At 57.8% G+C, this 13728-nt stretch overlaps 2 protein-coding genes across 3 annotated transcripts in view; one reads left to right on the top strand and one right to left on the bottom strand.

The window, feature by feature from the left end:
• DYNLT1 (dynein, light chain, Tctex-type 1) overlaps positions 1 to 5239 on the top strand; it is a 5611-nt gene extending 372 nt beyond the window's left edge. Inside the window, exons 2-5 of one of the 2 annotated variants that reach the window (XM_004673954.2) lie at positions 1066 to 1107; positions 3498 to 3621; positions 3933 to 4010; positions 4283 to 5239. In XM_004673954.2, coding sequence (XP_004674011.1) covers positions 1066 to 1107; positions 3498 to 3621; positions 3933 to 4010; positions 4283 to 4353 — 315 coding nt within the window. In that variant the 3' untranslated portion in view covers positions 4354 to 5239. Of the gene's footprint in view, positions 1 to 1065; positions 1108 to 3497; positions 3622 to 3932; positions 4011 to 4282 lie in introns of those variants that run through there. The other variant, XM_012721867.1, reaches the window with a different exon arrangement.
• A 97-nt stretch (positions 5240 to 5336) lies between these two features.
• The window catches only part of TMEM181 (transmembrane protein 181), a 61143-nt gene continuing 52751 nt past the window's right edge, over positions 5337 to 13728 (bottom strand). Inside the window, 7 exon segments of the mRNA XM_004674161.2 lie at positions 5337 to 8209; positions 8569 to 8635; positions 9067 to 9156; positions 10084 to 10166; positions 11012 to 11063; positions 11563 to 11665; positions 13335 to 13392. Coding sequence (XP_004674218.1) covers positions 8131 to 8209; positions 8569 to 8635; positions 9067 to 9156; positions 10084 to 10166; positions 11012 to 11063; positions 11563 to 11665; positions 13335 to 13392 — 532 coding nt within the window. The 3' untranslated portion in view covers positions 5337 to 8130.

Here is a 13728-nt window from a genome sequence, read left to right as displayed (position 1 = left end):
GCGCCGCGAGCCCCTGGGGCCTGCTCCCCTCGCCAAACAGCGCACCCCCGAGCCCACTCCTGCCCTTTCCACGCCCGCGCAGCCCCCGGAGCCCCCCGCCGTCTCCACGCCCGCCCCCCGGAGCTCCCGAACTCGCTCCACCCACCTGCCCCCTGTCTCCTCCAGACGGGCTCGCACCTCGGCGGGCCGCTTTTCGCCCTGCCTAAGCCCTTCGAACGCGGGCTGTTCCGGGACCCCGTCCACACCCACCCGGCCCCTTTGCGCCCCGATCCCACTCCCGGCCACTGGGGTGACCGCTGTGGAGTGACGACACTCGCCCCCTTTGTTCTTTGACGCGCCCCCGGCGCTGAGAAGGTGCTTCGCCAGGGGTGGGGGTGCCCAAGGCCGCTGTGCCTCTGCTGTCTGGTTTTCTGTCGCAGGCTCCAGGGTGACCTACACGTGTGACGCGCGGTGCGGGCAGCTCTCGGGCCCCTTCCGTCGCCGATTGGTGGTCCAGTCCCTGCGTTTTGATGCCAGGGGCAGCGCTGCGCAGCAGGGACCGTGTGCCTTTGTCTTCCTCACTCGCGGTCACTGTACCCTTATGTGGCTTTGTGGAGGGAAGAGCTGGGTAAAGAATACAGTTGTTTGCCAGGCACAAGAGACGGTAGTGACCTGCACAGAAAGTGGCTTTCCTTCCAGCCAGCAGGCACTGGGCAGAGCGCTGATGGGCGCCGCCTCTCTAGAGATGCCCGTTTTCTTCTGCCTAAGCAGTTCTGGGTGCAGTTCACATAGCGGGTCCTCCCTTCTAGTGGTCTGTCAGAAATAAAACTGATAAATTTGGAAAGATTTGGTAAAAACAGGCGTTGGATCTCCTGAGCACAGGTCGGTGACCCTCGGCACCGTGGGCATGTTGGCGTGAATGTTTTCCTGGTCCAGTGACCAGCCCAGCGCCACTGTCCCTGAGCACATCCTTCATTGCCTGCATTGGCACTGACCTGTGCCCAGTGACCAGCCCAGCCCCACTGTCCCTGAGCACGTCCTTCGTTGCCTGCATTGGCACTGACCTGTGCGTTTTCGCCCCTGCAGACTGCCTTTGTCGTGGATGAAGTGAGCAACATCGTAAAAGAGGTGAGAGGGAGATGCTTTCTTTCCCAGGGTTTGACTAAGGGCTGTGTGGCTGAAAATAATGTGCTTAATACCCTCCTGGAATTGTTTCCCCAAGCCTGTGTTTTGGCATTTCAAATAACAGTTTTCGCTGCAGAGACTATTTAGATAAGAATTACTCCCATATTATGTAAATTAGATATGGTAATCAGACAGGAAATTTTACATATGTAGCGTTATTATTGGGTGTTGTTCCACCGCGTACAACCAAGTGTTCCAGTGGTTAATGCAGGGGAGAACATAAAAACTGAGCGTCTCCAGCGACCCCGTGGAGCTTACTGTCGGCGTTTCTCACACTTTTCAGCCACCCCTTACAGCCGTCGCCGACTCCCGTAGGTGATGGGAATGGGGCTCGGAAAGCACAACGTGGCTGGCGCTGAGGGGGCACCCCGAGTGGGGGGCGGGCTTTTCCCAGGTCACTGCCCGGGAGCGGTACGCTGCACGTTCCGGGGTATACTCCCCGGAGGGTGGCCAGGGCAGGAGCCTGTAGCATCAGTAGGCACGGGGGTGACTAAGGGAGCAGGGTGGGCAATGGTTCCTGTCCCCGGAGGCGTGTGTTGGGGTTTGAGGGGCTGCACGGAGCCGCGTGGCAGGCTGGGTGCCGGGGAAGGCCGGAGGCGCTCCTGTCTGGCGCTCCCCGGCAGCTGGTGGAGCCCTGGGGGCGTCCCCAGGAGATCCGGGTAAGGGCACCCTTTGAAAGGCGATGTGGGTGATTGGAAGGGGCCCGAGCAGCAGAGTCGTGTGCCCCTGGAACTGCGCCAGGACAGTGCCAGCCACATGACTTGGCATGATTTTGAGTTACTTTGCAGGATCTTAATAGGTTTTTACCCCCTAAGTACATTTCTTATGGAAAACAGTGGGGACCTGGGGGTTTGGACGAAACAGTCACACCGGAACCCTAGGGAGTAGTCGGGGTCCCTCTGGCCAGGCCTGGCCCTGCATGATCTCTGGCGGGGCTCCCGTGCCCCTTGGGGCAGGCGGGGTACCCCACTCAGCTGCGTTGCTCCCGCCTCCCCACCCTTCCCCCAGAAGCAGGTTAATTCTGCCTGCAGCTACTTTCAGGATAGAGTAGTAGTCAGCCCGGGTGGGTCCAAACTGGAAGAGGGTTTTCCTCCCCTGAAAAGCAGTGAGTTTGAAAGTGTGTGTGGCATGGCCAGAGTTAGAGGTTTAACTCCACCCTGGTGATGCCCAGATCTAGTCATAACCTGGGCCTGCTAAACCGGAGCACCAGCTGGGAGGGCGGGTGCCAAGTGCGCTTCACGTGTCCTCTCTAGTCCAGGGTCACTGATTCAGTAGAAGTTGGGATGTGACTGCAGCAGGTGTGTGTCCCCCAGAGGGACATTAGACCCCCTTCCTGCCCCCCAGCCTTGGGACCATCTGTGCCCATCTGAGGCCAGAGCCTGCCCCCACTGAATGTTTTGCTTTAATTTATGGCTGTTCCCTGGTTTCCAGCACAACAAATTAGAAAGGGTGGAGAAGCTCTGCTTAGGGACAGGCACGCCGGCCTTTGCATAAAAGACGCAGGAAATCAGGAAACAGGGATTCACCATAAACTTGAATCAGAATGAAGGCAAGGAACCAGGTGTAATTACTGTTTTTATTTATTTATTTTTAAAGATTCATTTATTTATGCGTACAGAGTTGGGGTACAGGCCAGAGGTGCAGGGGCGGTGAGAGGACTCACCAGAGACAGAGTGGGGAGCAGAACAGGCAGATCAAACTAAGTACATTGCTGAGGGGAGCAGCGGGCGGGTCAGGAGAGGTCTGCCGCGCCCTGTGGTCACCTCCGGGGTGGGGATTGAACTCGCACTGAAGCGGCTGCAGCCAGTTTGCAGTGTGGTACCCTAACCCGCTGAGCCACTAGGGAGGGCCCACTGTTTGTTTTTAAAGGAATTTTTAATAAAGAAAAAATACACATGAACATAGACTCCAGTTGGGGTTTCACAGAGCAGCTCTGTATTCTGCCAGACTGTGGGGACAGTCCAGGCAACACCAGGTCAGGGCGCGCACTGGAGCGCGTGGGCCCCGGCCACGGCCACCGTACGGACAGCACTTTCAGGTTCCTGGATCTGAGACACTTGGAAGGAAGAGGCACAGGGAAATACCTGGTGGCCTCTGAGGGCTGTTGGTTGTCTGGTGGTAGCAGTCACAGCAGCAACCGTGAAGTCCAATCAGAACGGTCAGAACAGTTGACAGACTCAGGGATTTATTTCAAGCGGACACGAAGCACTGCTAAACAAAGGTAACTTTGAAGGGCTCCTCTGGTCAGGGCGAGCTGCCGGGCTTGGTGTCCGATCCGTCTGGAGGGAAACACCCGCTGCGCCTGTTCTGCTGACGCTCCCTGCTGTTTCCAGGCCATCGAGAGCGCGATCGGAGGCAACGCCTACCAGCACAGCAAAGTGAACCAGTGGACCACCAACGTCGTGGAGCAGACGCTGAGCCAGCTCACCAAGCTGGGGAAGCCGTTCAAATACATCGGTGAGGCGCGCTTCGGTGTCTCGTGACTCTTGAAGCCGTGGCCGGGCGCAGCCAGCGTCAGGGACGGGGGCAGGGATGGGTCGCTGTGGGGCATTTGTCGGACCCGAGCCTGCTTAGCTGCCGGGCTGTTGGCGGGCGCGCCTCGGGGTTTCACAGCTCCGGAGCAGACGTCTGAGGACAGGCGTGTGGGAAAGGCCTGGGGTGCCATCTGCTGACATCAGGCCAGGCAGCCCGCGGTCACCTCTGCTGAAAGGGGGCAAAATGTGTGTTGCTGAGTGCGTTTCTCTAATGCAAGTTTGTTCTAATTGAAGTGACCTGTGTGATTATGCAGAAGAACGGAGCCGGGCTGCACACGGCCAGTTCCTGCTTCTGGGACAGCTCCACTGACGGTGCGTTTCCATTTGCGTCGTGGCGGCTTGTCGGGCCGTTTCCTTAAGCGTCTCCCATAGTTCTTTGATCCCGCGGAAAAGTAGGTCGTGCAGAGTGGGGTTCTGTGGCGCGCACTCAGGTGTCCCGTGTCTCAGCCCGGTTCCTGGCCGCGCCCGGTAGCCCTCGGCCGACCTGCTCCGTCAGCCAGAGGGGGCGCAGTGATCACCCTTAGGCGAAAGCAGAATCGAGGGTCCCAGCTCCCAGTTTCCAGCGCCAACCTGCCTCCCCCCAGGTAGCTGCACGGTGCGATGGGAGAACAAGACCATGTACTGCATCGTCAGCGCCTTCGGACTGTCCATCTGACCTCCCGGCCTCCTCCCGTCCCGGCGCTTCTGGTCCTCCCGCCCCAGGTGAGAGTGCGGTGAGCACCTGTCTGCTCTTTGTCGCTGGCGCTCTGCACATGTAGAAGAAACCCTGTAGCTGTCAGGCCCCGCACACCCAGTTCAAGAACATCGCCGCCCCCCGGGCTTAACTCTGAACGTTTCTTTTCAAAGGTGCTAAAAACTGGAATCTGTTAGTGTAAAACTTTCTCTATTGTCAAATGATTCAAATACACTAATTTTCCATACTTTGTACTTTTGTTAGAATAAATTATTCCAATTTAAAGTTTGTTTTTCTTTGTACAGTGTCACAGCTGAATTCTTCAGGTAACTTCAGAATCTAGAATACTATAGAAGACAGTTGTAGTTCGCTCCTCTGGGGCGTGGTGTGCGGGGTCACCCAGGGCAGGGCCCCACCGCTTCCGGGCGCGGCTGCACTTGTCCCTCTGGGCACCACACTGCTGTGCTCGGGTCCCGCCCTGCCACGCGGGTGGCAAGCAGGGGCGGTGGCTGCGTAGCCCTTGGCCAGAGCTCTGCTCGCCCCGTGGGCCCAAGTCCCAGACAGGCCCTGCCCCAGCCCTTGCTTTTCGGCAGCAGCAGTCACGAGCATGTCTTTCTCTTAGAGTGCCCAGATCCTCTCACATTCATTCGTTTTGGGCTCACACAATGGGGTGTTTCTGATCACTGGATGTGTTGGGGGTTATCTGCGTGTAAAGTCACATGCAAGAAAGTGGAGCGGTGGGCCCAATCCTTGACCTTAGAGCTCATTTTCAGGCCATGCTGACGTGGTAATAAAGATGCTTCGGTGTTGGTTTGCTGAAAAGAAAAGCCTGGCGCCCGAGAGCCCGTGCGCTGCGTGCCGGGTGAAGTGGGTGCCCGGCTCAAGTGACGAGAGCAAGGTAAACATGAAACACGTGCCAGCCTTTACCAGGAAGGTCGTCTGGGAATGAAGCAGTTCCCGGCGAGTGAGTTTGCCATAAACAAACATTTATTCACTTGGATTACAGGGGTCGCTCTGTGGCCGTCCCATGCGGGGCTCAGCCCCTTGATCCTATACAGAATGCTCTCTCGCGCCGACAAGCTTGGTGGTTTTGCTTTACAAATATTTACAGTCTTTTTGTAAAAAGGCAGTTTTCAGTAGCAGAGAATCCATGTGTGTTTCATAGTATGGTATAGTTACCAGTAGTATATTTAAAACGTCAAACCAATATAACATCACAGACTAAATCAATTTTCCTTTGGCCTGGGGGAGGGGGGGCGGGAAGTTCCATCATTTTCCCAAAAAGTCTCACCTCTAAGGCAACTGGTTTCTAAAACCCTCAAAATACATCCCGTTGTGTTTGTCTAGTCATCACTGGATGTCCCTGTTCATCAGCTGTTGGGTTTTCCCTGTGGACAGACCCAGGAAGCAGGTCCCACACACATCATAACCATTTAACACCATGACCTCCAGTGCATCAGTGAAATACTTGAGGCTGGTGACATCCGTCTGGTACCTGCTTGTCAGGGGTTGGGTTTACATAATATAGCTAAACTTTTATTGCAACCTGTAATTATATACAGTAACCTTAACAGACCTTGGATATATTGTATACCTCTCCTCCAGCCTTTCTAACGGGGCTTGAGAGAGAGAAGGCAGCGTTACCTCACTGCTGTAATGATTTAATAATAAATCAAGCAGACCTATTATCCGCATGGATAATGGAGCTCTCCCTAGGGAAACTGTTGATATCTCTGGTCATCTTGCAGGTGACCCTAGACAGGACCAGTGTTAAAAAATTATCCCAAAGATGATGTTATTCAAGCCATTACCGTGAAAACTAAAGTCAGCCCTTTGAATTTATCATTTAAGTTTGCAAAACATAGCCAATGAAGAAGAAAAACAAATTTCTTGCTACTGTTCAGACCACTGTTTGAACCTAATACCTATGGCACATGTAATACATGCTAAATGCTGTGTACTCTAAGCAAATTTTTACATGGAATATATAACATGTTGAGACACATAACAGACCAGAGAAGGTGAAAATGCATAATTTAATAAGGAACTCTTTCCCCCTTTAGTACTTTTCTAATATTTCTCGTTTCCAACTTAGTTACAAAAACTGACTTCATACTCCAGCTCGCTGGCCGGGCGCCGTGAAGGCAGCGTACGAAGGTATCAGTCGCCGTTTGAGCGCACTACAAGACGAAGACAAGTTTAAGTTCAGTGTGTACAGCTAAGTGCCTCACGTATTTTACACTTGTTGATAAATAACAGCATTCCAAGTCATGGACGGTTAATTTATAGTGTTTAAATCTTACAAACTATCACATACTAGAATAAGTTAATCAGGAGTTACTCTTAATAGAAGTCGTAAAATTTGTTAACAGAAGATGTTCTCAATACCTCTGAGTACACAGAATCAAAAAAGTGATCACGCCGTCGCAAAGGTAAAAACCATGTAAACTTGAATTATCCTTGCAATGATGGCTGTTTTCATTCAGACATTCATATTTACAAGGTTTTTAAAAACAAATATAAATGGAATCCATATTAAAGAGATCATCAAAGTTTAAATTAAAAAGATACAAAGTGATAGCGAGCCGGCCACCAACCTGACACCCAGCACGAGGGGCTCCGTGCCGCTCGGCGCTGCCTAGCCGGGTGAGGCGCGGTGGCGGGGCCGAGCCCCGACCCCGGCGCTGCCAGCGGACGGCAGTCGGGACATCTGCGATGCTCGGCTGTGGACGGTCCGCGAGGCAGCACCGTGAACGCGGGCGGGAAAGCGGAGGGAGGGCTGCAGCACCTTCTAGACCCACCCTCAACTGACAGGCCAGCGTCTCCGGGCCCGGGGGACGGTCTGCTCGCCCCGTGGGGGCTGGGCGGTCCCCACTTTGCCCTCCACGGAGATGGGCTTCTGTGGCCGTGTCAAAGGTTCCTTCTTTCACCTGCTTTGCAAATGTGAAACTGAAAACCTTTCCGGCACTAATATTTTAATCATTTGTTTAGCTTCTATTTTAAAAAAATATAAAGCTCTACGGGGTGTCATCTTTTTCACAGAATTGCAAAAACTATGTATTTTGCAGTATATGTGATGGCCGCCCTCCTCTCCAGCCCCAGACGGGGCCTTCCACTCACGTCTGACGTGCACAGCCCTCATGGTCGCGTGCACACGGGCCTCGGAGCTGGTGTGCGCTCTCAGCTACCTTCCCCTTTCCTTAGGAAACTTCTCACCCTCCTCAATGCTGCAACAGCCGGAGGATGAGTCACCCTTCCCCACTGGACGCGGCAGGGGTCGCCAGGCTCCGAGGGGAGGGCTGTCCTGGTCAGGCGCCCTGAAGTAGGCTTCCCTTAAAGGGGTCTGCATGAGGGCGGCAGGGCAGGAGGGTGAGGGGAGCGGGATGCTGACACGCCGGCACTACGGCCCGGGCTCTCGTGAATTTGACATCTGTAAAGTTCTAGAAACAAAAAAGAAACCATAATTGTCTCTAACAAAAGCAGAAGTGACTTCCTCCTCGCCACTGGAAACAAGCTCTCGCTTCCTGAAATCTGAAGCTAGATTTGGCTGCACTCCTGGGGACATCTGTTTGCAAACGAAAAGTATTCCCAAATGAAAGTTAATGTGTTGGCCCAACGTTTAAATTTGACCTCGGGTTTGGTTTTCCTTTCAAAGGTATGTAAACAAGCAAGAGTCTCTGCCATAAGACGAGTCTGACTACGGCAGGTGCAGCGGGCCCGGAGGCGGCCTCCGCGGGAGGAGACCAGGCCCCAGCGGCCCTAGTCACTGTCGGAGCCTTCCTTGTACTGGGCCCGGATGGCCTGGCCGTTCTGCAGGGGCATCTCTTCGTAGTCACTCCTGTCGGGAGAGAGACCCGTGATACCTCCCGCCGGGCTGGGACGGCCCTTTCCCTCTCACCCTGACTCCGCGTCCTAAGCAGAACGCACTTCACAGCGCCACTCCACGGCCAGGCACTCTTCCCGACGCTGCCCGTTCCGTCCCCACCCATCACAGGCCTGTCACCAGGGAGAGGGCCCCCACTCACTCTCACTGCCCGGCAGAAAAGAAGAATCCCCCACCGTGTAAGCCACGGGCAAAACCGTCCCAGGCCAAGGGGAGGCAGCAACCCCTTGAGAATCGTTCCAGAGTGACCACTGACCGGCTCGGTGGGTACACGGGGCCAGGCGGAAGCGCACACGTCCCAGGGACAGACTTACCCGTAGATGACGTCGTCATCCGAGTCATTCAACATGGAGAAGGCAGGGTTGTCCTTCAGCTGGGACTCTGAAAACCAAAGCAGCTTTTTTATCACAATTTACGTGACGAGTCTGGGAAGGCGGAAAGCTATCTTGGAAGAAGTCAGAGCTAGAATCATATCCGGGCTTCCGCTGTTTTACCACCTGGGCGACCTGAAGAAAGCCCTGGTCTCCTGTCTCTGCCTGACAAAGTCCACTGCTGAGGGGAGCAGCGGACGTGTCAGGAGAGGTCCTCTGCGCCCCGTGGGTCACCTCCGGGGCGGGGATGCAACTTGCACTGAAGCGGCTGCAGCCAGCTTGCACAGCAGTGCTGTGCTTTGACCCGCTGCGCCGCCAGGGAGGGCCCCAGCCTCCCCATTTAACCTGATCAGGCCTCTGTCTGCTAAGAGGCTGCCCGAGTCTCTGTCCCGGTGCTAACGGGAACCAGGAGCACACCCTGGCCTGGGCCCCGCGACTTACCGTACACAGCGTTCTTTGATGGGGAATACACGAAGGCCAGAGTGTAGAGGTAAAAGTTCAGCAAGCCGTAGAAAGACAAGAATTCAGCTGGTGACACAGTCAAGGGGTCGGACCCGGAGCCTCCACGCCCCTTCTCAGCCTTGCTCCCGCTCCGACCGCCCACCTCACCGAGCCCCCAGGCCGCGAGCCACAGTCGGGGCGCCAGAACAAGCCCCGCAGCCGTGCGCGGTCACCTTGCTCTCTGCTATCCACAGGAGCCTGGGAAGGCGGCCAGACAGACGCGATCGGGGGCCACGCCAGGGCGAGAAGCCACACGCACATGGGTGGCCGAGAGTGAAGCGAAGAACTGGAAGAGACTCGCCGCCTCCGCCTGTCGGCAGTCTGGCGACAGCTCAGAGAGGAAGCAGTCGCAAGCCTGGGAAGACTGCACATGAGCTCTGAAGCCACCAGGGCGCCCCAGGAAAGAACCCAAGTGTACAGGATGGGTCCCCAACGTGACTGGCAGGCGCCGTCACCCCGATGCGGCGGGAAGCACACTCCACCTGCCATGTACCTGGCACAGGGGGCCCCTGGGAAAGTGTGCCCCTCACTGCCTCTCGCCCACTAGCCTTGAGCCCACTGCCCTGGCCTCACGGCCGCAGTGCCCAGAGCAGCCATGAAGCTGTGTGAGTGATGGTGAGGGGCCACAGGGAGGGGACCACAGATCAGGCCCTCGCCTCTCCTCGGTGCTCTAGGAGGACAGCATGAGGTTCGAGACCCCCACAAATAGGAAAAAGGGGGTGCGGAGATGCTGGGTCCTGAATTCGCACCCAGGCTCTGCCACCTGGTAAGGGACCTGGGCACGTGTCACGCCCTGACTACAGGGATGACGAGGTGCTCCTGGGCCAGACGGGAGAGGCCCCTCCCGTGGCTGGCGGGAGGCCCCAAGGCCCACCCGAGGGCTCGCCCGCCCTCAGGCCCACAAGCCGGACGCCCACTCCACGTGCGCCCGACTCGACCACTTCCAGCTGAGGATATAGTTCTGATAGTGGGCTGACAGCTCGGCCACAAAGTTGTCTTGTAACACCTGCGCTCCGAACCGCAAGTAAAGGATGACGATGCTGGAAAGAAGGGCAAGGGCAGGTAAGGCAAGGCGCCAGCAGCCGGCGGCACCGCCCCCCCCGCCACCCCGGCCAGCCTCCCCCGCTGCTGCTGCGTGGAGCCGGCGCACCCCGCTGGCCCGCGCACCCCACCTGGGGCTGCCTTCCTGGCGTCAGCCCAGGAGGGCCAGCTGCCGGGACAGCGATGCGGAAGGGCCGGTCCGCAGGGCTGGGGGCGCAGGGCAGACCCCGAAAGCGGGCCTCTGGGAGCCCGGGGCTCCCTGGAGGGCAAAGGGCTGCTGGCTGCCGATCCCCCGCCAAGCCACTCAGAGAAACGCGCATCGCGTGACTCCTGCCCGTAACCACCCGCGCTTATGGTGCGTGGACAGGGGCAGCAGCCCCGGGGCCAGGCCTGCCCCAGCCGCACCCATCGGCCGAGGGCCTGGCCCTCCCGGCACCGTGGCTTCGCCACCGGGCCAGTGCACCTGCTTGGAGTCCAGACGCTGAGAGCCTGAGCACCAGGCCCTGCCCTTCATTCCCCCACTTACAACTCCTGCCTGGGCTCCCTTCCTGGGTGCTGCCTGAGGTCCCGTCCTGGTGTCCTGGGCCCCAGCCACACACGGGGCTATGTCCCTATTCTCGCTCTGGCCACCGTCCGCTGTGACCAGGTGGGATGTCACAGTGAGCAAGTGAGCAAGTGACTCCCCCAGGCACAGCAAAGACGTGCCCAAGCAGGGGCCCGCTCACGGAGTGGCCGTATCTGGTTGGAAGTACCTTACAGTTCCCTCTGTAGAAGGGGAGAAAGATACTCACCACAGTCAAATAGGGATTTATGGTTTTGCGTCAAGAAATAAAAGTTTCCTCACCTGATGACAAGCACGACAAAAGTCAACGCAGTCAAAAATTTTAACCTGAGATCTGAAAAAGAAAGAAATCCAGCCACTAGGTCACTTGGGAGGTAAAGAGCAGCTGCTCCTTAGAGACCCTCGCAATGAAAACCAAGGTGAAGGGAAGCTCTGGGGCGGGGGCCTGGGTGGGGCCCTGGGCAGGGCCCTGGGGGTGGGCCCTCTCGTGCCTAGGCTGGAGAAGCGGTTGTGGGTACTGGGTGCTCGGTGACAGGGTCCCACGGGGTCAGGAGATGCCCTCACCTGAGCACAGGGGCGCCTGGCCAGCTCCAGCTGCCATTCCGGAAGGACCCGGCAGCCTGGGCCCAGCGGCCTCCCTCTCCCTAGGCCTCCTGCAGCGCTGGCCCCGGGCACTGGCCAGATAGCCTCGCTGTCCATTTTGCCCAGCTGCGGGGCGCCGGGGCCGAAGGCACTGGGCTCAGCCATACAGGAAGGGGCGGCCTCTGCCGCTGCGGCCCCCGGGGGCGGCGCTCAGTGGGTGGACGCCTGGCCGGGCGGCTGAGGGCGCTTACCTACGTAAGGCATGTGACGGAGCTCGGAGCAGGCCCGCACCACCAAGAACAGCAGGTACAGGACATAGGCCGCCGCCACCACCATGAAGAAGACCTTCATGCCCTGGAAGGCGGGGGGGCGGTGAGGGGAGGCGGGCTCGGGCCTCGCTTCCCCGTGAGCTCGCGAGAGCCGGACAAGCACCCAAAGGCCGCTCCGTGAAGAGACCAGAACGTGCTGCACGCGCATGGCTGCCGCCGCTGGGCCTGCAGGCCGAGGCCCAGCCAGAGGACAGAGGACGCAGGGCAGTGAGGTGGGCTGGGGCCGGCCTCCCCCACCGGGACACCCAGCAGGCCTTCCACGCGTGGGGGAGGGGCAGGGCTGCGCTCAGGGGCAGACTCCACGCATCTGCACCTCGGTTTCCTTGTCTGTGACGTGAGAGGGTAGAGTGGGTCATCAGGAAGCCTCGGGTCTCAAGTCGCCCGGTTCTGTAACTTTGTGTGAGGCCAGAGGAGGCTGTGACCCCTCCCTGGGGCCCCTCTGGCTCTGCCCTCCCCTCCCCAGGAACAGAATCCTCCTTAAGGCCACAGGAAGGAGCTGGACTGCTGGCCAGGATCTGGGATCCACTTGCAGGAACCTCTGACCCAAGCACTGGTCAATGCAAATCATCGAATCATCGCAGAGTTTGTTTCAGTCTGGGGTTGCACTGACCCGCAGCCCCCCGAGATCTGGCCAGGGCCCCTGGAACGTGCGAGCGGCTGCTCTCTCCACTCCCTTCGGCCCTGCCTGCTCGCATGGCCCGGTGTGTGCCCAGGGCGCCCAGGAGCACAGCCCAGGCCTGCACGCTCCGGAGACCGGCTCCGTCAGCTGCCCAGCGCCTGGGCTCCGGGGAGGCCGATGGCCTCAGCTGCCCCCACTGAGCCTGGGCAGTGTCCCCTCCTTTCTACCTCAAGGGCAGACACCCCCCCCACCCCAAACACCTATTAAAAGACACAGAAAAGGGCAACCATGAAGCCGCCCCTCCCCTAGGAATGGGCCCAGCGGCGGCTCGGGAGACCGGCCTGTTGCTCCTGAAGGCTGTCCTCCCGCACCAGGGCATCGCTCTTCAAGGGCAAAGGTCAGAGCCTGCCAGTCACAGGCAGACGGGTGGGCGGTGGCGGCTTGGCCCTCCAGGCCCCGGCTGAGAACTAGGCGCTCGCGCTGTCTCCGAGGCGACGCAGGTTCCGACCCCTCATCCTGCTCTCAGTCCCTCCTCTGGGGCCCATCCCACGCGGCAGCACAGCTGGCCCACTCAGCCGCCCCCTTGCCCCTGAGGGGGTTTTCGACTCTGAGGAGCAGAGTTATTTCCCAAGTTGGGGCTGGGAACCGCCCGCAGCGTTGAGTGTCACCTCTGGTCCCAGCCTCCTGGTGGCCCTGAGACTTGTGCTCCACTCAGGACTGTCACTTGTGGGCCTCAGGGTAAAATACAACCCCGGACACCAGGTTCGGGCACCTCAGGCTGGTGCCGAGGGCGCACCTGCATGAGAGGGCTGGACGGGAAGAAACCAGGGTTTTCTCGTGTGATCTGCGAAGCCACCAGTAGGTGGCGCACCTGTGCCCTTGACCCCACCAGGAGCCGGGGCCTGGGGCACCGCAGAGGGTTCCAATGTCAAAGCACAGGTTCCCCAGAGTCCCTGCCACTGACTTCCTGGCGTCATCTCAGGTCAGCAGTTGGCAAGCTCCATCTAAGGCACCAAGTTCAGTGATTTTTAGATGGCATTAAACACATTCCTCAGGCTTCAGTAACTATCCTTACCTGAAAATTTCCTGTGTCGACTCGATACTGGTACATTGGATCGTGTAACTCATTCACTCTGAAAAGACAACGTTAGACAGCAAAGCACAGGTGAACAGCGTGACTCTTCTTGTCTTACACCTTCCTACTGGGCTTTTTTCCCCTTCAAATTTAGTCATATAAACTTGCTAGCCAACAGTAAAGTATTTTGCAAGAGTAATTCCAAATTTAAAAGAAAACCTAATTTCACCCTAGAAAAACCCCACATTTCTGTCCGCTGTCCATGCTCCTGTCTGTCCACACTCCTGTCCGAAGGTCCATGCTCCTGTCTGTCCACATTCCTGCCTTCCTGTCTATACTTCTGTCTGTCCACGTTCCTGTCTGTCCACACTCCTGTCTGTCTGTCCAGGCTCCT

The sequence above is a fragment of the Condylura cristata genome, unplaced genomic scaffold (assembly GCF_000260355.1).
Source record: "Condylura cristata isolate star-nosed mole 26May11 unplaced genomic scaffold, ConCri1.0 scaffold00001, whole genome shotgun sequence".
NCBI lineage: Eukaryota > Metazoa > Chordata > Mammalia > Eulipotyphla > Talpidae > Condylura > Condylura cristata.
The sequence above is the reverse complement of the archived record's forward strand: the minus strand, read 5'-3'. Positions and strand labels throughout refer to the sequence as shown.